A 22,566-nucleotide genomic window follows, 5' to 3' on the forward strand; every position below is an offset into this window, starting at 1 on the left:
GTTCTCTTCAGGCAAGCTTTTTCCTTGTCAGGTGGCCATTCATTTTAGTCATGGGATTTAGATGATAAAGGTGTGGGATGACAACAGTGTTGTGTCCTGACTTGTGTAGTGTTCCTGTTCCTTTGCTGTACAAAGAACTCTCCTGTGCACATCAGGATCTCCCTGAGGTTGCCCTTGCACCTTGTCCAGCTTCCTGCCATGGTTGCTCTTGTCCTTACCCCTTTTTCTTGGCATCTGCTGACAGTTGCTGTTGGAGTGTTGGACTAACCAGAGTTTGGTCTGACCTGGTACAGCCTCTTTCAGCATGTCCCCACCATGATACCCACTGTACAAGCATCAGCACGGAGCTTTTGGCTGCCTTAAGCTAAGCAAGTGTAGGCAAAGAGGTGTAAGAGCCACTAACAACAATACCAGAAAGGGAAAATGTCTCTAAGGCTTCCATATGAACCGTGAGACTGTCAATATCTGATTTCTTCAGAAGGATAAATCCAAGGACTACTTTGGAGAACTCTTTGTTTAGTTGCTGTATCATGCACTGTGTGTAAAATGGGTTCTTTCTGAACTTAGAAGTAATTGGAAAGGTTTGGTTTAATTCTCTGGGGTTTACTGACAAAACTGTTGAGGTCCTCTTAAAGTTAAAAATCTTAAGTTTGGAGGGTTGTGAAGTGGCTGTTACAATGGCGAGTGTGATACTTACCTTCAGGAGTAGTAGTTACTACTATTTTTTCCCCAACCTCTTTATATCCAGTGTATATATCGAGCAGGGCAAATGTGTAAACTGTGAGAAGAGCCCAGCCATCTTTATTTGACAGCTCTGATCAGTAGGAGCTTTCTCTCTCTTTTACTCACCTTGCTAGCAATTGATGTAGCTTGGAAAGACAAGCTTTATCTCTGGTTTCACAATGTTGGCTTGCTTTTACTGTGCCTGTTGATAGACCTCTCCTGCAGCTGGGAAGGAAGGAAATGCTGCTTTGAAGTCAGGATTTTTGTCTAGCTTCCAGCAGCACCAACTGAACTAGTGGGACCTGCCCTGGGACAAACCTCTTCTTCAGAAGTGGGAAGTGCTCCCCACTTCCAGGTTTCAGGTAGCTGGAAGGTGTTTTAGCAACTGGGCAAACACAGCAGCTTATCAGTGCAGCAAGAGCTCTTGAATCTTTTATAAGTAAGGATGAGGCTGAGAACGTTGGGGCTGTTGAGCCTGGAGAAGAGAAGCTGCTGGAGACCTCAGAGCAGCTTCAGTGTCTGAAGGGGGCTACAAGGATGCTGGGGAGGGACCTTCATCAGGGACTGGAGTGACAGGACAAGGGGTGATGGGTTCAAACTGAAACAGGGGAAGTTCAGGTTAGATCTAAGGCAGAAGCTCTTCCCTGTGAGGGTGCTGAGGCGCTGGCACAGGGTGCCCAGAGAAGCTGTGGCTGCCCCATCCCTGGCAGTGTTCAAGGCCAGGTTGGACACAGGGGCTTGGAGCAACCTGCTCTAGTGGAAGGTGTCCCTGCCCGGGGCAGGGGTTGGATCTAGATGATCTTAAGTTCCTTTCCAACCAAAACTCTTCTATGATTCTATGATAGAAATGAGAGCTACGACGAAGGTGAGTTTGTGCAGACAAGCATTTTATAGCATAGGAATAACTCGCTGTGCAGCAGAACTAGGACTGATTTAACCCCACTGAGCATATGGTTCACATCCTCATTTCAAGAACTAAATGAAAACCTTCATCTTCTTTTCCAGAACCAAAAAACAAAAGAACAGATTGAAAGCTTGCTGCAGAATGGAAAGCACAAAGAGCTGCGGGATCGCCTCTGCTGCAGGCTGACCTTTGGGACTGCCGGGCTTCGCTCTGCCATGGGAGCTGGCTTCTGCTACATTAATGATCTTACAGTGATCCAGTCCACACAGGTAAGCTGAGTAGCTGTGTAGGAGAGGACTGAATGGTCTCACAGTGTTTGGGGCATGTAGTGCACTGCTGCAACACAAGCTGAGGGTGAAGCACAGCAGGCATTCAGTAGAAGAGCGATAGCACCAAGTGATTAGTGCTGAAAGAAGAGGGCTTCAACAGGTTTAACTGGGCACATGAGGCAGAATATAATCACTTCCACTGGGATTTGGCCACTAGAATGGCCAGTTATATTTTTTTTTATAGCCTATTATACTCCTTTGTAGTTGGAAATGAGTGGCTGTCGTAAGAACTTTTGAGTATTTGTCAAAAACTAAACAAAAACGCATCAACCCAAAAGCAAACCCAGCCCCAAGTAAACAAGCCTTTTCTTTCCTTTTTAACCAAAGCTATTTATATGAAAAAAATCAGGTTTTACCATGAAAATGGGCAGGAAGCAAGATGAAAAAGCAAATGTAGACTCACTGTGAAGAATGTCTGTATTGTAAGTTGTTTAACTTCCAGGGAATTCTCCCAGTTTACATGGGTTGTGTTACAACTGGATGGGGGAGTTGTAAATCCTGGGGTTAAGTGCAGTGCCATCACTGTAGTGCTGTCTGTGGCTCTGTGCACTTCTTAAAGTAGAGATGCAAGAAAGTAATTTGAGATAGGAATTTAAACTCTCCAACAGCAAATCTTACGTTACATATTGTATCAGAGAGAGCTGGTTCATGTTTATCTGTGACTTTAACATCTGGGTATGTGGGTTAGAGACATCAGCATAGAATTATTTGCTAAGGAAAGCATTGTAAATGGATGTTGATATCTTTGAGGACTAGTTCTTTGAAGTTTGGAGTAGAGTATTATGGGATGGACTTCCTGATTTGAATACAGACAGGGAGATCTTGGAACTTAGGTGTGGCTCTTGACTGTCATTTCCACAGTCATCTGTTAGTGGTGTTGGAAAGGTTCCATGGGATGAGTGTGGGTGAAAGCTTTGGCCAGAGAGACTTTAGTCCCAGTTTCCTCTGCTAGAGAGTAGGCTCTGCTTGGTGGTGGTGCTGGATGTACATATAGAAGGACATGAAAGCTGGTAGGGGGAACTTGAGGAGCTGGAGTGAGGCTGCCATGGGGTCATGAGCGGTACCAGTGCTGTGATGGGGGACACTGGTGGCAGAGACTCCTTGCTTCTGACACATCTTTCCCTTAAACCATGTTGTAGGTTCTTTTGATTGGTTTAAGTTGATGAACAACCAGAAATACAGTATTCTGGACTTGTTTCTTCAATATCTTCTACCCTCATTGTTTTCCTCTCTTGATTTTGGTCTTGCATGCCGGAAGAGGGCTGGAAAATGATCCGACCCTTCTCCATTTCCCTCCCTGCTTCTCTTTCAAGCAATGTTCATGACTGTTATGTGGGTTGATGGTCTGAATGTATCAACCTATTGATTAATATAAGGCTTCATGGTCTTTGCTTTTCTTTGAAGCACTGTTCTGTCCAAGGGCAGATGATAGATTCTTCCTCAAAGGTCCCCAGTTGTCTCATTTCCTTCCCCACCTTTTCAGTAAACAGTTTGGAAGCAACACATGATTTTGATACAGGTTTTGATCAAAAATGGTCCGTGCTCCTTTTCTATATTGCTGTCTCATAGTGGATGTGTTCTTACGTTTGCTTGTTAGACAGTACCAGCCTGTTCTCAGTTGATGTGCTCCTCTATCAGTTTTTCCCAGAACAAGTAGATTAAATACTCTAAACTTTTTCAGAAATAAATTCAGAGTACATTTATAATTGATGTGATATTATCCAGACCCTGAGCCTTTGAAAGAAGAGTCTGAATTTGAACATTGGTTTATCTAGGGTTGTAGTTCTGTTAAACTATCATTCCTGACTGTGACAGGCATTCTGGCACATACTTTATTCTGGTAAATATTAGGCAAAAAGCATTCAGATTCTAAATCTGCAAAATACAGCTTTGTCTCACCCCAGTGAAGGTAGTGGGAGACACAGACAAGTGTTGAAGCCTTTTGAACACGAATGGCATGAGTCAGAAAATGGATGTGCTGTAGTTCCTTTCCTTATGAGCATATAAAAAACAAATGGCTTTGTATTGTGTGTATGAAATATAGTTAAACATATCTGTGCCCACCTTTAGTGTTCATAGAATCATGGAATGGTTTGGATTGCAAGGGACCTTAAAGTGCCTCAGCACCCTTACAGGGAAGAGCTTCTGCCTCAGAGCTCATCTCAATCTCCCCTCTGGCAGGTTCAAGCCATTTCCCTTGTCCTGTCCCTCCATCCCTTGTCCAAAGCCCCTCTCCAGGTCTCCTGGAGCCCCTTTAGGCCCTGGAGCTGCTCTAAGGTGTCCCCTTGAGGAGCCTTCTCTTCTCCAGCTGCCCCAGCCCAGCTCTCTCAGCCTGGCTCCAGAGCAGAGCTGCTCCAGCCCTCGCAGCAGCTCCGGGGCCTCCTCTGGCCTCGCTCCAGCAGCTCCACATCCCTCTTGTGCTGTTGCCCCAGAACTGGATCAGGACTCGGGGGGTCTCCCCAGAGCAGAGCAGAGGGGCAGGATCCCCTAGACGGGCTGCTGCTCGCACTCCTTTTGCTGCAGCCATGCAGAAGAGTATCTTGATAACACAGAGGAAGTAAATGAGTCACTTGTTGGCCTGTGGAGGCTGAAGCTGGAGTTCTCGTGCTCTGAGCTCCTGGACGTTGCATGTTGCGTTTGTTTCCAGTCTCGTGGAAGCGTGACTGAAGCTGGGTTGCCCAACGGAAACACATTCTTGGCAGAAAGGAAAAGGCTCGTTTTGGTCAGCAGGGAATGTGTTTGTGAGTTCAGTTTCATGGGCAATACTGGTTTCTGAAAGGAACGAACTGGGCTGAATTCCTTTGCTCCTTCTCTCGAGCTTCCATTTTTGGTTCATCAAAGTCAAGTCTGGGAAGCGGATGAGAAAGTGTTTCTGAAGTCAAGTGCATCAGATTTAATCTCTTTGTTTGAGTACTCTTGCTTCAGAACTGATGACATTAACAGTTTGGCTGAACCTCGTGTGATGATGAGCAACTCTTTCTCCTTTTGTTGTTCTCTGTTCCAGAAATGAATGGCTGGTTAAGAAAGTAGGCTTCAGTGAAATTAAAGTATTCCCTTCAATGCAAATAAACCTAGTTCAGTTGCATGCTTAAGCACATGCTGTGTTCTTGCATGATTATACTGATGTCAGGAAAAGTCAGATCCAGAAAGGTAGAGGATATCCAGAAGTTGCTTTTGACTCTTCTGAAGGTTGTAGGGATGTAACCTACACATAAAGCCTTGATTCTCCTGCTCACATATTGCTTCTGCCCCACTGAACCAACTGCTTCTCTTACTGGGTGAGTAACCTGTCACCGACCTCCACAGTGACAAACCCAGTCATCTTTGCATCACTGCTGTGAGTTTCTTGTTGCTGTATAAGCAGAGCTAAAGATAAGAGTGGAAAGATTTAAACACTGGACTTCATAAAGCTGTTACTGTTTCTCTTGATTTCATCAACCCCAAATCTTTCTGTCCCATTACTGATACCATCAATTTCTCCTTACTTCTCATTTGAAATGGTTTCCAAGGGATTGGACATGCAAGAGGATTACATAGAACATGCCTGGAGAAGCAGGCCAGGTCTGTTTGTGAATCTTGTATAGGGAAATCATAGAATTGCAGAACAGAATCAGAAAAGACCAGGCTGGAAAAGCCCTTTAAGCTCATCCAGTCCAACCATTCCCAGCCCTGCCAAGGCCACCACTAACCCCTGGCACTGAGGCCTCGGCTCCACGGGCTGTGAACACTTGCAGGGCCGGTGCCTCCAGCCCTGCCCTGGGCAGCCTGTTCCAATGCCTGAGCACCCTCTGGGCAAGGAATTGTTCCTCAGCTCCAGCTAAACCTGCCCTGGGGCAGCTTGAGGCCGGTTCCTCTTGTGCCATCCCTTGTTCCTTGGGAGCAGAGACCAGCCCCCTCCTGGCTCCATCCTCCTGTCAGGCAGTTGCAGAGAGCGATCAGGTCCCCCCTGAGCCTTCTCTTCTCCACACTAAACCCCCAGGTCCCTCAGCCCTTCCTCATCATCGTCTCTTGATAGGAAATCTAGTGTTCATCTCTTTACATGTTACTCAGCGTGTTCAAGTCAAACTTGACCAAGTTTTCTCCATTCCTCTGTCTCTTGTCTTTATCATTGTGAATGAAAGTTCTCGGTAGATTGTTGGGGCAGAGTGATTGTATTTGGGTATCAACACATTTCAGTTCAGTGTGAAGGTGACTTCAGCTGCTGATTGTGCACTGGAACTTTCCAGTTCTGTCTGTATGCAAGGACTTGTATTGATTTTAAAGTTTTTCTCTCTCTGAATCCCTCTATAGACATCTGCAGCTGATGTAATTCTCCAGAGAGATGCCAGTATCTGTTTCTTCATGCTTTAAAGCACGTTCTGTGGTGGAAAGAGCAAGAACCACCAAATAACTGGAGCTCATTGAATTTCATGAGGAGTCAGTCTGGTTTTCCAGTTCAGAGATGGCTTATTGGTGATGATAGCATCATGGAATGGATTGGGTTGAAGGGACCTTAAAGCTCCTCCAGCTCCAACCCCTGCCCCAGGCAGGGACACCTTCCACTAGAGCAGGTTGCTCCAAGCCCCTGTGTCCAACCTGGCCTTGAACACTGCCAGGGATGGGGCAGCCACAGCTTCTCTGGGCACCCTGTGCCAGCGCCTCAGCACCCTCCCAGGGAAGAGCTTCTGCCTCAGAGCTCATCTCAGTCTCCCCTCTGGCAGGTTCAAGCCATTCCCCTTGTCCTGTCCCTACATCCCTTGTCCAAAGCCCCTCTCCAGGTTTCCTGGAGCCCCTTTAGGCCCTGGAGCTGCTCTAAGGTGTCCCCTTGAGGAGCCTTCTCTTCTCCAGCTGCCCCAGCCCAGCTCTCTCAGCCTGGCTCCAGAGGAGAGTCAGATCCAGATGAGAACATTCCACTTAATGTGGGGGAAATCTGTTTAGTTCTACAGAACACACCTCCATTCTGTCAAGAGGAAACTCCTGCCCTCACAAGAGGTGGCTGGTTTAGGATACTCTTGGCTGTGGTACATTCACAGCACTGTGTTTGTGTTAGGGCTGTGTCCTGGTTGTAGTGAACTGTAGCCTCTGGAAGCTTCCATTAACAACAGTGCTTCCTTCTTTTGGTCTAAAACTGCTGACCCATCCTGGGTTGTGCCTGTGATGGATCTCCAGAGATTCTAACTGGGAAACTAATGGATGTGAAGGCCACAGGAAGGTGAAGCCTGCACACCATGTAATGCGCTATTGACGGGCTGAGAACATTGGGGCTGTTGAGCCTGGAGGAGAGAAGCTGCTGGAGACCTCAGAGCAGCTTCAGTGTGTGAAGGGGGCTACAAGGGTGCTGGAGAGGGACCTTCATCAGGGACTGGAGTGACAGGACAAGGGAGGATGGGTTCAAACTGAGACAGGGGAAGTTCAGGTTGGATCTAGGGCAGAAGCTCTTCCCTGTGAGGGTGCTGAGGTGCTGGCACAGGGTGCCCAGAGAAGCTGTGGCTGCCCCGTCCCTGGCAGTGTTCAAGGCCAGGTTGGACACAGCCTTGGGTGACGTGGTCTGGGGTGAGGTGTCCCTGCCCATGGTAGGGGGTTGGAACTGGTTGATCTTAATTTCCTTTCCAACCCAAACTATAGTATGATTCCAAAGAGCATTGATCTCCCCTTTGGAGAAGAGGTAGCTGACCAGGGGGCTGGTTGGTTTTTCCTGTATATGTTTCACCGCATATTTCTCCTCACCCCAATGTGTTTTACGAATCTACTCTCTTCATCTGCTCCCTTTTCTCCTCCCTGCACTGGGCTGATCTCTCATATCTTTCCATTGGAAGTGTTCTGCCTTGACGTGCAGAAGGCAGTTTGGATTTGTGCTGTTGGATCTGCATTGTATGTGTATTGAGGGCTTTCATCTGTCCGCCTGGAGCAGGTCACTAGTGATAAACCTTTGTTTGAGGAAGTGGGTGAGGATGAACATCCTTTTAGTGCAGATTTAGAACTAATGGCTTGAAATGGTGATAAAAAGGTGCCTGACTTGTATTGTGAACACAAGGATAAAGATTAGCACTGGCTGGCACTGGCCTTACATTGTCACAGCAGACAGACTTTCAAAACATGGATTACTCTCAACTAGGTCTCCAAGAAGATGATTTGAATACATAAAAGCACAGGAGGGATTGAAAATGAGTATTTACTGCTTGAGGACTTTGCTGGCTCCAGCTCTGTTAACGCTGTCAGGTCACTTATTGTTGTGTGGAGTTTATTTCCCTGGTTTTCTCCGATTTCTCTCTTTCTGTGAACACTGGGGGGAAAGTTATGCTGCTTTTGTGAATGCCATGATTGATGTTGTTGCTGAGCTGGGTTTTGCCTGCTGACATGTTCCATCCTCCGTGGAAGACCGTTTGTGATGTTTGTGTGCTACACTAGAGCTAATTCTTCCCAACCTTTTCTTTTCTTTCTTCCCAGGGGATCTACAAGTATCTTGAGAGGTGCTTCTCAGACTTTAAGCAGAGAGGCTTTGTTGTTGGATATGACACACGAGGTCAGGTGACCAGCAACTGCAGCAGTAAGAAGTATGAGTATTGATTACATCTGCAAGACTAGACATTGAATTGTGCCTTTAAATGCATTCTGTTCTATCAGAGTGTCTGTGTCATCAACTACACACACTCTTTGCCCTCCCTTAGTCCATTTAAATAGTAAGGAAGAGATGCATGGACTAAAGCCTTTATAATACACCTTGTCAGCAAATGTAGAATACAAACTAGTCCCTTCACCAAAGAATCTAAATGCACAAGACCATTAGGCAGACATTAAGAAGTTGATATTCCTGGAAAGAGATTTGAATGTGAAGGTAAACTCAGAGTACTAACATCTAGCTTGAAATCACTAAACATTGGTACACTATTGGTAACACGTAACATCTGATTTAAGCTTGCTTGGGGGAGAAGAATTCTACCTGCAGCCAACCGTAACCTGGTATTTTGGTACCCTTATGTTAGTCTGTGATCCCAGTGTAGTTCCACATTGGGAATATTTTACCTGGAATGCTTAAAATGTAAACTTCCAGTGATGCCAAATTGTGCCCTTTGCAAGGTAAGGGGAGAGAGGACCTATAAAAGAGCTGCTTTCTGAATGCTGTAAGGAATCCTAATCCCCTTGCCATTACAACATGTGTTTTGCTCCCTGAATGACATTCCTCACCAAAAAGCCAACCCATTAGCTAACTATTACTTAGTTTATTATTGTAGTTACCGTGTTTAATTGTTGTAACTAATGTAGTTTGGCAATTTTTAATGCTTGTCAACACTTAATATGCCAGGGATGGAGAAGTTCTGGTATAAAAGAGCACAGAATCTAGTGACTGTCTTAGAGCTTCTCCATCCCTCTGAGCCCTGCCTCTCCATGCCTGGTCTTCAGAATGTGTGGCATGTTAGCAACCAGGCTTTGGCATAAGGGTTTTATGTGTTACACTGTGTTTGCAAGGTTATTACCCAAATCATCTGGGTTATGCACAGCTTAAAAATGTGGAAGTGTAAGAAAAACATTCCTTTTCAGCCACGCAGAGCTTGGAATTCAGACCTGATGGCAGCACAGGCATCTCGCATGTCAGGAGTGAACCTGTTCTCAACTACATGTTTCTTTTGTCCCCCTTGGGATGACACACAGTTCCAGCAGGGCTAAAATCAAACTGAACCTCCCCAGAAGAGAGTTTTCAGTTGGATCAATGTGCTTATCCAGCACTATGTGAGCAGCAGTGCTCCTTTCTTTGCATCAGCTCCAGTGCTGATGGAGATGTCACTGTCCGGCTGTATCCTGTATGAAAGCTGATGTAAGCCATTGTGATACACAAGCAAAGTGTCAGTAACTTCAACTGCAGCCTGAGCTCTCAAACTCTTTTAAGTGTTTTCAGATGATATCTGATGGGTGCTATAGTGAAATTCTGAAACTTAGGCTAAGTACACTTGTCATGGGAGATAAGGAAGCAAGTATTAATGCTTGCCTGTATGCACAAGTGAGCAAAGCAAACTTACACTGTTTAATCCTTCACTTATTTTGATTCTGAGACTTCCCATTAACTGCTGGGCTTGTATGTACCTGCCTTGAACAGAATAGTTTCCTATCAGTTACCTGGAAGAGAACACATCTCCCTGCTGCTTGAAAGCAAAAGCTTATTATAAAGGCAAAGTTTAAAACCAAAGCTGCTGTTACTGTTTCTAACCTTTTCTAGAGTAAGTGTGCTGGTTTGCAGACGTATATTTTAGGAAGACATCTCTTCATGGATATTGTCTGAAGGTGCTGAGAAAGGCTGGCAAACCACCTTTGCTGGGTGGGATGCTGAATCCTTTTCCAAACCTGCTGTTGCAGACATCTGGCACTTCAGGCTTCCTTGGAGATTGGTTCTGTCCTTGCGTGAAGGACAAATGTCACACCAAGAGGTTTTGTATCTGTGTTTTTGATATTACTGGTTTATTTATGTGGTTGACTGAAGTGCCTTGTGCTCTTCAAGCAATGGCTAAAAGCACTGACTCGGATACTACAGCCTGAAAACTGTAGTACATTGTCTCTACAAACTATAGGATACTACTCTTAGTGTAAGCTGAAAAACAATAGAGGGATTTCAGAAACAAGTGAAATGAAGGTTACACAGATGCCATGTGGCTGTTGGAGTGTTGTGGGGAGTTGGGTTGGCTGAATGCTTTCTTCTTCCTGTTGATAGACTTGCAAAGCTCACTGCTGCAGTCCTGCTGGCTAAAGATGTACCTGTGTACTTCTTCTCCACCTACGTCCCTACTCCCTTCGTGGTAAGTCATCTGCTCTGTGACACTGTGGAACCGTGCACTTAAGGGAGCGTTTGAAAGTTCACTAAAAATGCAAACCAGTGATTTTTATCAAATTCCATTATTAAAACAGAAAAATAGTCGTCTTGGTACAGAATCACCCAATGGTTGAGGCTGGGGGTCATTTAGTCCAAGCTCCCTGCTCCAGCAGTCACCCAGAGCACATTGCTCAGGGTTTATTCCTCCCCAAGGTCAGGACCATGCACTTCGCTGACTTTCAGAAGGTTCTTCTCTGCCCATCTCTCCAGCCTGTCTAGACCCTTCTGAGGGAGGCTGTGACAAGAAGGGTGCTGAATTCTCCTGCATGCATGTGGTCAATAGAATCACATTTTGCCCTGTTTTCTAACCTGCAAGCTGTTGTGTTGAGTGTGGGTCTCATTTTGAGGGGTGGACTGAAAGAACTGGGTGCTCTTTAGCAGGAAATAACCTGTCACTTGTTTTTCCACAAGCCCTTTGGTGAATTCCTTCTTTCTGTTTCAACCCGTTTTCAATACTAGTGTAATCTGAGTGGAGGCTTTTAGTTGGTCACTTAACAATTGTGTTTATGTAGTCAGTAAATGGAATAATGTTCCCATGCAACAACTTTCTCTCTATTAGCTACAGGAAAGAGAATGATGAGCATTCATGTATACAATTTCAAATGAACTGGTGAAATGTTAAGAGCCACTTCTCCTGTAGCATCCTACTGTGTAACTCTCCTAATAATATAATGATATTGTGCTATTATATCTGGAGAGCTCTTGGCTAAGTTGATGTTTCTGGGTTTCCTTTGTAGCCCTATGCTGTTCAGCAGCTCAATGCTGTGGCTGGTGTGATGATCACAGCATCCCACAACCGGAAGGAGGACAACGGGTACAAGGTGAGGCCGAACTTGAACTTTGTAGCATGTCACAGCCAGGTGCTCTCCTGTACTACCTACATCCATTTGACATTTGGCTTAGCACAGAATCCCAGCCTGGTTTGGGTTGGAGGGACCTTAAGGCTCCTCCAGTCCCAACCCCTGCCCCAGGCAGGGACACCTTCCACTAGAGCAGGTTGCTCCAAGCCCCTGTGTCCAACCTGGCCTTGAACACTGCCAGGGATGGGGCAGCCACAGTTTCTCTGGGCACCCTGTGCCAGCGCCTCAGCACCCTCATAGTAAAAGGTTTCTGGAGCACACGTGTGAGCACCTTAAAAGGAGAAATGATTTCAAGTAATTCGTCTTTAACCTGAGTTACACACGCTTTCTTCTGTGAATAGAACTTAAGACCACACTGCTGGTGTATCTTGAGCACAAGCCTCGTGTGACATTCCAATGAGCCAAATCAGCAGCTGAAGGAATGCTTAAACAATTTGTTATGTGTTCACTTATTAGACTTAAAATGAGTTTAAAACTAAGCTGGAATTTAGGTGAATTAGTCCATGCAGTAGGTGACTGTGCTGAAGATGGTGACTATTTGAGACTGTGTTGGTCCCTCTAAGGTGGTTTTTCTGGGCATTGAGGGGAAGGTGGGTGGCTTCATTTTGAAAGCTTGGAGCACTATAACCATCCATAATAGTAAAAGCTGCTTATGCAGTATTGTACCACAGTATTTCTTTTCCAGACTTTGTATGAAGCTGAACTAAACTGTAAGCTTTATATCTAAACTTAGCCTTTTAAAAGCTCAGTAACGGGTCAGTGAGTAATGGCAGTGATACTAAAACCAGCCTTTCTCTGCACACAGATAACCCTTGGAGGTGATTGTACTGCACTTACCCTCTGTAGAACAAGTTGTAAAGTGCTTCACCAGCCTTTACTTTGCTGAGCTGTAGGAGAATGAAGAAGAAAATGAGCCACATTGATTTTTCTAGGTGCTTCATTTATCAAGAAGCTCTTAGGTTTGTGTCTCTGATAAAAGCCAGCCAGGATATTGGGTTTTGTCCTAGCTTCTCACAAGAATTGTTTTATATTTCACTATTTCCCTTATGAATCCAGCATTTTCTGAAGGCTTTGGACGATTTTAACCAGACTTGACCAACCCATAGTTTTGAAGATACTGAGTACCTGTGGGGTTTTGTGACAGCAAAGAGAGACAGATTGATCTGCACTGTGAACTCAACCATGCTATTGGCAAGCAGCTGTGGGAAAACTGGCATCTAAATCATTCTTTAACAAAGACTTTTCATAGTTCAGGGTTTCAGTGTTTCCAGCTGAAAGATTCCAGTTGTTCAGTTACAGAAAACCATGTACCTTGGCACACTGCTTATCTGCTTGGCTTTGATTTCAAAACCAAGTTGTGTCTCTTCACAAAAGGGATGCCAGACGATGAGGAAGGTAATGGATTGTTTCTGATACAGTTTGCACAACACTCTGCAGTGTAAGTGCCCAGTTTTGGTTTCTCATGTCCTCATGATTTCAGTCATAATAGTTGAACACCAGCTTTTTGGAAAGCAGGTTGTGTTGTTGCACAACTGAAAGACTAAACCACATGGCTTTGGAGAATCAAGCCAGTCTGATGTTACCCTTTCCTATCTGACTCCAAGGAGCTGGAAGGATGCAGAATCCCGTGGCTAAAAAAATTTCTCAAGTTATGAATATTTGTGAATAAACTGTCTTGTTTTCCTTAAACTTCCACCAGGTTTACTGGGAAAATGGAGCACAGATCACCTCTCCTCATGATAAGGAAATCATCAAGTGCATAGAAGAGTGTGTTGAACCATGGAATGGCTCTTGGAATGAGAATCTAGTAGATACCAGTCCCCTTAGACAGGATCCTCTGAAGAAAATCTGTGACTGTTACATGGAGGACCTGAAAAAGATCTGTTATCACAGGTATTGGATAACCCAAAATGTACTTAAATGATGGGTTTAAGGGAGCTTTGGGTTACATGTGGGAAACTGACTTCAGTAATAAAGCATGCAGTACTGCCATACTGACACATGGTTGATTTGGGTAGAGGGATTGGGCTGTCTTCCCAAACTGGGATAGTTTCAGACCTGCTTGTAGTGATTTTTACTGTCACAAACCCGTGACTTCGCGTGTCTTTGTGGTTCACAGAAGCTGGGTGCGCCACTGCCATAAACATCACTGTCTGCTTGAGGCTGTTGCTCTTTGTGGTGGGGATAATTCTTGGTCATCTCCGCGTTCTGTCGTACCCCATCCCTACTCCGATGTGGCATTAAATTAGGTGGTCACCAACATTAGGCCTAAACTATACTTCTTGCCAATAAAGTAGCCTACTTTTGGGCACTAAGCTACAGTAATGCACCCTGGTGTGAACCATTTGATGTAAATGAACATGCTCAAAGAGTTCTGAATAAAATGCAGAAATACAAGATAAAGGTGAAGTTGTGAAAGAGAATTCTTTGCCTTTAGTTTCCCACAGCAGAATATCAGATGTCTGATACTTAGAAAAATCATTCAATAACTGAGTGGTGCAGGAATAGGAGCAGCTTGAGCTGGGTGTCTCCAGGGAGGGATCCAAAGAAAGAAGTTCATCCATCATTGGGTTCATTCCTTGTCTTTAAGTGGGCTGTAAATGTTGTCTTACCTCTGTTGCTCCTCGCTAATGGATGCAACTCCTTTATCTTCCAGTTTGCTCTGGTCTCAAGGCCTTCCTTGACATAACTAGGCACAGGTTGTAAATTAAGTTCAGCTTTAGGTGGAAGTTAGCTGCTTGTAGCCTAAGGCTCCAGCAACTTCAGCTTCCCATTACTACTCATGCTAAGCAAGACCACCCAGCCAAAAGAACTCAGTTAAAGGAGTTCAGCTAACTAAATGTAATTCACAAGGTGTACATGTGTGGAATAGAGGCGAGAAGATAAGTGTAAAGGTTGGCCAGGGCAGAAGAGGAGTATAAAAGGAGGATAACAAATAAAGTAGGTAGAGTGGAGCCAGAGTAAGATCTTCAGGCTGGTGGATGAACTGGAGTTCGATGCAGAAATCAACAGTTCATTCTTGGGAGACTTTCAGCTGATTCAGCAGAAGGTGAATATCTCATTTTCCAGAGAAGGAAGCTTTAAACCAGCAATTTCTAGTGAAGCTCCAAATGAGCACTTTTTCCTTGCTTCTCCTCTGAAATTAATGCAGAAATCAGCAGAACAGTACAAAGTGTAACTGCATTTCTTTTGCTTTCCCACATGAAAGGAATCTTGTCAAATAACTAAAATCTTCCTGAAACTCTTTTTTTCCTCCTCAGGGAGCTGAATGTGCAAACAACTCTGAAGTTTGTTCATACCTCTTTTCATGGAGTTGGACATGACTATGTGCAGTTGGCTTTCAAAGCATTTGGCTTCCAGCCTCCCATTCCAGTACCTGAACAAAAAGATCCAGATCCAGACTTCTCCACTGTCAAATGCCCAAATCCTGAAGAGGGGGAATCTGTGCTGGTATTTTTGTTTCTCTTTCATCAGATTTCTATGGGTTTTTCTCTGTTTGGCTATGACAGTGTTGAAAAACAAATCAGGGAAGGGAAGAGAACAGGGAGTACCTGGCTTTCAGGTAATAGAGTGGGCAATCCATGTGGGATTATATATGCATGTCATATCTAAGTAGGAAGACTGGGTTTATTTGCTCTTGTGATTTTATTCTTCCCCCCGCCCCTTCTTCTCCCACCAGGAGTTGTCACTGAGGCTTGCAGAGAAAGAAAGTGCCAAAGTAGTAGTGGCCACTGATCCAGATGCAGACAGACTAGCGGTGGCAGAACAGCAGGAGAAGTAAGTGATGGGACCCTTTGTTTTGTCTCTGTCTGCAGAAGAGGTAGTGAAAAATCATGGAATGTTACAGAATCATGGAATGGTTGGGGTTGAAGGGACCTTAAAGCTCATCCAGCTCCAAGCCCCTGCCCTGGGCAGGGACACCTTCCACTAGAGCAGGTTGCTCCAAGCCCCTGTGTCCAACCTGGCCTTGAACACTGCCAGGGATGGGGCAGCCACAAGATCAGTTCACAAAATCTATTCATGTTACAGTAAATAGCCAAATAAAACTAAACTGGGAAGTTGAGTGGTTACTAACGATGGCAAAATTTTCTTGTTAACTGTATTTTCACTTCTATTAGGCAGACATTCTGCCTTGGGACTGTACCTATTGGGGGTTTTATGTTTCTTTGTTTTTTCCCCTGCCTGCTTCATATTCAATGGAAACTATTTTTCTTCCACTAACAGGCCAAAATTCTGATCATTGTGTAAGTAGCTGTCTGCAACACACCTGACTGCAGTGTGTAGAACCATAGAATGGGTTGGAAGGGACCTCAAAGCTCTTCCAGCTCCAACCCCTGCCCCGGGCAGGGACCCCTTCCACTAGAGCAGGTTGCTCCAAGCCCCTGTGTCCAACCTGGCCTTGAACACTGCCAGGGATGGGGCAGCCACAGCTTCTCTGGGCACCCTGTGCCAGCGCCTCAGCACCCTCTCAGGGAAGAGCTTCTGCCTCAGAGCTCATCTCAGTCTCCCCTTTGGCAGGTCCAAGCCATTCATTCCCCTTCGCCTATCAAGTATAGACTGTATAGACTGCTATACTCCTGTTTGGTAAGCTAAAAAGGTCTAAGCTGTACTATAGCTGACAGTAAGGATACTTATTTGGTATCTTTACTTGCTAACAGAATGCACTGGGCTTGTACACCATAGAGATGTGAGAAATGTGAAGTCCTGTTATCATGGTGGCTTTGTGTAGAGCAGCTTGTCAGTAGTGCACTCAGATCCCTGTTCCAGTGCCTGCAGAAACATCTCCCACTGCGTGGGTGCTCCTGGGAACCCTTGAATGAGCTCTAACACTTACATCCTGTCTGCAGTGGGTGCTGGAAGGTGTTCACTGGCAATGAACTAGCAGCTTTGTTTGGGTGGTGGATGTTTTCATGCTGGAAAGAAAACTGCTCTGAAGATGCTGATGTGAAGAACGTTTACATGCTGGCGACCACAGTCTCCTCAAAGATTTTGAGGGCAATTGCACTTAAAGAAGGATTTCACTTTGAAGTAAGTGTGGGGTTCATGATGTCCTCTTAGCAGAGTAAAATCTCGTTGTGTTCTCCATCTAGCTCCCTCCTCTTAGGACTTTATGACATGGAGAAATAGATGGCTTCCAGTCTTTTGGCTGGGAGTTTTTATGCATTCCAGTGTTTAAAAGAATGCTGTTTTACCTGAACAAGCCTGATTTCCACATAGAATCATAGAATGGTTTGGATTGGAAAGGATCATGTAGTTCCAAACCTTCTTCCATGGGCAGGGACACCTCACTCTAGACCATGTCACCCAAGGCTCTGTCCAGCCTGGCCTTGAACACTGCCAGGGCTGGAGCGTTTCCCACGTGTGCAGCATCTCTCGGTGCACATTACAGTGAACGCAGACTGGGGGATTTAAGGACATTTTTCTGATTTTCTTGAAAGATCTTCCTTGAATTTAAATCAAATTAACTCACCAACTTACCTGCAAGGAGGCTGTAAAAGGTGACACAAGTTAAACGCTAACATACGTAAAATGGGAATACCTTTGGGTGTTTTCCTGGAGGTAAGTTTCTCTGTGCAAGAGGATGAAGTTGTGCAACTAAACGTGTTTCCCACAAAACCAGGATGTTTTTTGGTGGGTTTGTAGCAAGCACTTGGAGGTTACACCATGTTCTTCCAGGTGCCCAGCTCACAAGTAGGTTTTCCTTCAGATTGTGAGAGACAAAGAAACTCTTTTGTTCAGGGCTTTAATGTAGTTTCATGAAGGACTTGCTAAAAGCAAATGGGGGTGTCCCCGCAGACTGACAGTTAGTATTTTACTTCCTGCATTCAAATTAAGTACTTGCTCTGATATCTGAGATTCAAAAGAGACTCAAGTGCTCTAAAGCTTAGCACAAACACGCAAAGATCCAGGGCTTGTTTTTAATACGTGTCTAAATTAAATCCATGTGCAGTAAGGAATAATACTTTGCCAAACAATGAGGAACTAAGAACTAAAACAAAAGCGACTGTGAAATCCATTTTGAGTGACTGGCCAGATATGCTCAGTTACAGAATCACAGAGTGGTTTCTGTTAGAAGGGACCTTAAAGCTCCTCCAGTCCCAACCCCTGCCCCGGGCAGGGACACCTTCCACGAGAGCAGGTTGCTCCAAGCCCCTGTGTCCAACCTGCCCTTGAACACTGCCAGGGATGGGGCAGCCACAGCTCCTCTGGGCACCCTGTGCCAGCGCCTCAGCGCCCTCACAGGGAAGAACTATTAATATTCAGTAAGTTGGATATTGCTGCATTATCTCCCTAAATACTGTTCTTTTTCTGGAAAGGGAAGCTTTGATAGAAAGGCAAGGAATTGACAAAACTGCTTGGTCTCTAAATCCTTCCCCTCTTGGACCTTCCTTCCCTCCAAGAAGGACTGTGTCCAAGATTCTGACTGTTCTGCAGGATTTGAGAGCACAAGCAGTGCTGTTCCCTCCACCACCCCACACTGCTGTTTGTATTTTTATGACTTCTCCTTTTGAGTACCTTTGTGCTGTTGTCTCTTGGTAACCACCATGGAAGATCATGTCTGGTTGAATCATGTCTGATTCAGGTTGAACCATGGTCTCTCAAGCACAGTTACTCCTTGATTTGATACTCATGTCCTAGTTGAATATTCCCTAGTAAAATGTTACCCAGTGACTGTTTGCCTTAGGTTCATCATCTAAACTGAAGAGATGTTTTTCCCCCTTTCTCCTTGATGTCTTTCCCCCTTTTGTCTGAAGCAGCCCAGAAGTGATGGGAATAGTAGATACACTTTCTTCTTTAACTTGGAACTAAATTGAAATTGTGTATTTAATTTCCTGTTTCAGGAAACACTCCCTGGATTTAAATGGATTGGAAGTAGAGTGAAGAATCTCCTAGACAATGGAAAAGAAGTTCTCTTTGCATTTGAAGAGTCTATTGGTAAGTATGTTAATATAACTTGGGAAGGTTGAGAAGTCTGGGGGTAAATGTGGCTAAAAAGGAGTGGTCTTAGTTATGAAACAAATCAAAAGCACTTTATTTCTGTTCTTGTAGTTACTTGTATTGATATTTTGCTCTCATCAAATCAACTTGCCAACTCTCCTAATAAATGATAGACGAATCTCTGATTTTGGCATCATGCTTGTCTGTTTCCTGACACAAACCCCGTCTGATACAGCTTGAAAGTCCTGAGATGCCAAAGCCAAACTGCTGTGGAGAACTGTGTAGTGAACATTTTGGCTATAGAATTCTCCACTTCTTAGGATAAATGGCAGCTTTCTGGGGCAGCATGTTCACATACAATAAGGTATTTGAAAATGAATCCCAGCCTGGTTTGGGTTAGAAGGAACCTTAAAGCTCATCTAGTTCCAAGCCCCTGCCCTGGGCAGGGACACCTTCCACTAGAGCAGGTTGCTCCAAGCCCCTGTGTCCAACCTGGCCTTGAACACTGCCAGGGATGGGGCAGCCACAGCTTCTCTGGGCACCCTGTGCCAGCGCCTCAGCACCCTCCCAGGGAAGAGCTTCTGCCTCAGAGCTCATCTCAGTCTCCCCTCTGGCAGGTTCAAGCCATTCCCCTTGGCCTGTCCCCACAGGTCCTTGTCCAAAGCCCCTCTCCAGCTTTCCTGTCATCTCCTTTAGGCACTGGAAGGCTGAAGCAGACACTGAACACAGTTTGTGTTCATGCCAGTTTCTTTCATAAAATTAAAGCAGCTTTTAACCAGAAGGAGTTAAGATCTTGCTTATGCATCCCTTCACCAAGAAAGCATCCTGGCAGTTGTGAGGAGCACTGGTTTGGGGGTTACCAGGCTGTATCTCTTGATTGATTCAAATTACTGACAAGACTCTTTGCAGTATTGATGTGCTTGCACAGAACAAGCAGGTTTTTGTGGTTAGCACTGCACTATGAGAGCTCTCCTCAGACAGCAGATGTTATTGATCTGGAATGAATTGATTACAGCACATACCTTTCCAGTCCTGCAATCCTAAATTAATTTAGCTTTCTTAGACAAGGGGAATGCATATGCAGTCATGAAACCAGCTTATGTGTATTGGCCAGTATTCTTGTACAGGAAGAAAGTTAAAAAGCCGATCAAGTAAATCAGTGTAGTTGTATCTCAGGTTACTTTTCTCATGATCAACTGTTATTTATAGGCTTCATGTGTGGCACATCAGTGTTGGATAAAGATGGTGTAAGCGCGGCTGTGGTCATAGCTGAGATGGCAACCTACCTGGAGGGCAAGAACCTCACACTGGCACAGAAACTCACTGAGATATATGAAACGTAAGTTGTACTTCCCATTAGCATGTCCCACTTCACTGTTTCGGAGCTGGGAATAACCTAATGAATCTTTATAATGCACCTCTCAGCTGTTTTCTCATTGCAAGATGGTTTTTCTGAGGCTATGATGAACTACTGCCTTCAGTGTTACAGCTACTTACTTCAGTACCCTATCTCCCAAAGGACTAGAGAGGCCTTTTCTGTTGTGAAAGAAATTTGCATATAGGTCCACCAAGGCAAACTTCTCTCTCATTAGATTCACACCACGTCACTTCTGTTATCTTCTGATGTGTAGCTGTATTTTAGTTGTGGTCTGAGTGCCTCTCTTGAAACACTATTTAGACTTAAACACAGTCTGGGGATTGTTACGTGCTGCTCTTGCAGAGATTTGCGATAGAACAGAGGTGAAAGGAATGGCCTATGTTCAATAGCTACAGGCACAGTTCACAGCAACAAAATGAGTAGCATATTTATGTCAGAATTAAGTCATTTCCTGTCACAAACCCTGTTCAGCAGCAGAGGTTCCTGTGCTCTAACAGAACTGGCAGCACAGTTACAGCAAATCATAGAATCCCAGAGTGGTTTGGGTTGAAGGGACCTTAAAGCTCCTCCAGCTCCAACCCCTGCCCCGGGCAGGGACACCTTCCACTAGAGCAGGTTGCTCCAAGCCCCTGTGTCCGACCTGGCCTTGAACACTGCCAGGGATGGGGCAGCCACATCTTCTCTGGGCACCCTGTGCCAGCGCCTCAGCACCCTCACAGAGAAGAGCTTCTGCCTTAGATCCAACCTGAACTTCCCCTGGTTCAGTTTAACCCTGTTACCTTGTCCTATTTCTTTGTGGTACTTGGGAATTCACTCTCATATGCAGACTGCAGCAAAACCAGTTCCCCACAGCTGGATTGAAAAGCCTTCAATGACAGTGATAGCAGAAGGGTTCATCTTCCAGTCCACTTAACTTTTTAAGCTGCAGAGAAGGGTCTGTGTAGAATGAGGAGTGGGTGAAATATAATGAAGAACACCTTAAATTTCAACATGCGAATGTGATGGTTGCACCTGGTGAGTGCTTGCATTGGGCCTGATTGGGGGTGGTAGTTTCACCTTGGATGGAATAATCCATCACCTCCCTCAGAGGCTATTAAAATAATCTGTTGTTATGGCTGTGGCAGACAAGTTTTGATGACGCTGGTGAGGGAATGATGCTGGGTATTAATCTCCTGAGGGCTACCAAGCCAAATGACTGCCTTCTATTTCTTTGGGTTTTATTTCTCTGGAACTCAGACCTTTACTTGAATTTATGAAATAGCTGAAGATGATCTGAGTAATGCAGCAAATTCTGCTTCAGAGTCCAAACCTTCACCCATAAATACTGCTTCCATGGCTGTGACAACTGCAGTCTTTTTCTCCTATCGCTTTTCCACGCAGCAGCTTTAGTTACCAAATGTGCACAAAACTGAATCTTGTCACTGAAAATGCTCATCTGCTTGTAGGTACGGCTACCACATATCAAAGACTTCCTATTTCTTGTGCTATGACCCTCCTACTATCAAAAGGATATTTGAGAAACTTCGGAACTTTGATGCTCCTCAGTCTTATCCCAAACTTTGTGGCATTTACAGTATCTTACATGTACGAGATGTCACCACGGGCTATGACAGCAGCCAGCCAAATAAGATATCGGTGAGTTATGAAGGACTTCTGCAGGAGAAGTTCTGTTCTTGAAGAAACTCGGAGGTAAATACACCGAGAACTGTGCAGAAAGGTGCACTGTGTCAACTAAGATGGAAGTATAATTGCTATCATGTATTGAAACTGCTTAAAAACATTTACTGGCGAGAAAACTGCTTAACCATGAAATGGTTTAGTTTAAGTAGAATCATAGAATGGTTTGGGTTGGAAGGGGCCTTAAGATCATCCAGTTCCACCCCCTGCCATGGGCAGGGACGCCTCACACTAGACCATGTCACCCAGGGCTCTGTCCAACCTGGCCTTGAACTTTTAAGTATTATAACAAAACAAGTATTGACTTACTTTCAAATAGCAATGAATTGATTTTTATTAGTTGAAGTGAGCTTGATGTTCCTGCAACTCTGAAGCTGTCTGGCAGGCTTCCAGATGTTGGAATTCCAATAGGAGCAAGAGGCAGTTCTGTTATCCCGAAATACTGAGTCTCATCAGACTGAAATGACTTGTTCTTGTCTTGCATTGGCTGGTGATTCATGCAGGAGGGGCTTCCAGCATGTCTGTTTAGCTGTGTGTGTACTACACGTTGTAGTTAGAAACAAGCCAAACAAAACCCCCACTTTTGTATAAGTTGGGGTGTTGTGTAACAAGATGTTGTTGGTTTTGTAGGTGCTGCCAGTGAGTAAAAGCAGTCAGATGATCACTTTTACCTTCCAAAATGGTTGTGTTGCCACCCTTCGGACAAGTGGGACAGAACCAAAGATCAAGTACTACGCAGAGATGTGTGCACTGCCTGAGCAGAGGTAAGCAGAGGGCTGCATGCACACACTGCAGCCTGCTTTGGGGATGAAAGTCAGTAGGAAGGAATCGATTCCCTGCCTGGTGGGTGATTCCTCTGCTGCCTCCTTGGAGACCTGAGTCTCAGCTGCCTGTTCCAGCCTGTTAAACTCCCATTC

At 44.9% G+C, this 22,566-nt stretch overlaps 1 protein-coding gene across 1 annotated transcript in view; it reads left to right on the forward strand.

The window, feature by feature from the left end:
* Window positions 1-1,696: 1,696 nt before the first annotated feature.
* Window positions 1,697-22,566, forward strand: part of PGM2L1 (phosphoglucomutase 2-like 1) — a gene marked incomplete at its 5' end in the record, with an annotated part of 23,979 nt that continues 3,109 nt past the window's right edge. The window contains 12 exons of the mRNA XM_010011971.1: window positions 1,697-1,896; window positions 8,383-8,489; window positions 10,637-10,721; window positions 11,533-11,616; window positions 13,355-13,548; window positions 14,916-15,105; window positions 15,335-15,432; window positions 16,503-16,683; window positions 18,498-18,591; window positions 19,804-19,933; window positions 21,418-21,607; window positions 22,280-22,413. Of these exons, the coding sequence (XP_010010273.1) occupies window positions 1,697-1,896; window positions 8,383-8,489; window positions 10,637-10,721; window positions 11,533-11,616; window positions 13,355-13,548; window positions 14,916-15,105; window positions 15,335-15,432; window positions 16,503-16,683; window positions 18,498-18,591; window positions 19,804-19,933; window positions 21,418-21,607; window positions 22,280-22,413 (1,687 nt within the window). The remainder of the gene's footprint in view (window positions 1,897-8,382; window positions 8,490-10,636; window positions 10,722-11,532; window positions 11,617-13,354; window positions 13,549-14,915; window positions 15,106-15,334; window positions 15,433-16,502; window positions 16,684-18,497; window positions 18,592-19,803; window positions 19,934-21,417; window positions 21,608-22,279; window positions 22,414-22,566) is intronic.

This window comes from Nestor notabilis, unplaced genomic scaffold (genome assembly GCF_000696875.1).
Source record: "Nestor notabilis isolate BGI_N333 unplaced genomic scaffold, ASM69687v1 scaffold3193, whole genome shotgun sequence".
NCBI lineage: Eukaryota > Metazoa > Chordata > Aves > Psittaciformes > Psittacidae > Nestor > Nestor notabilis.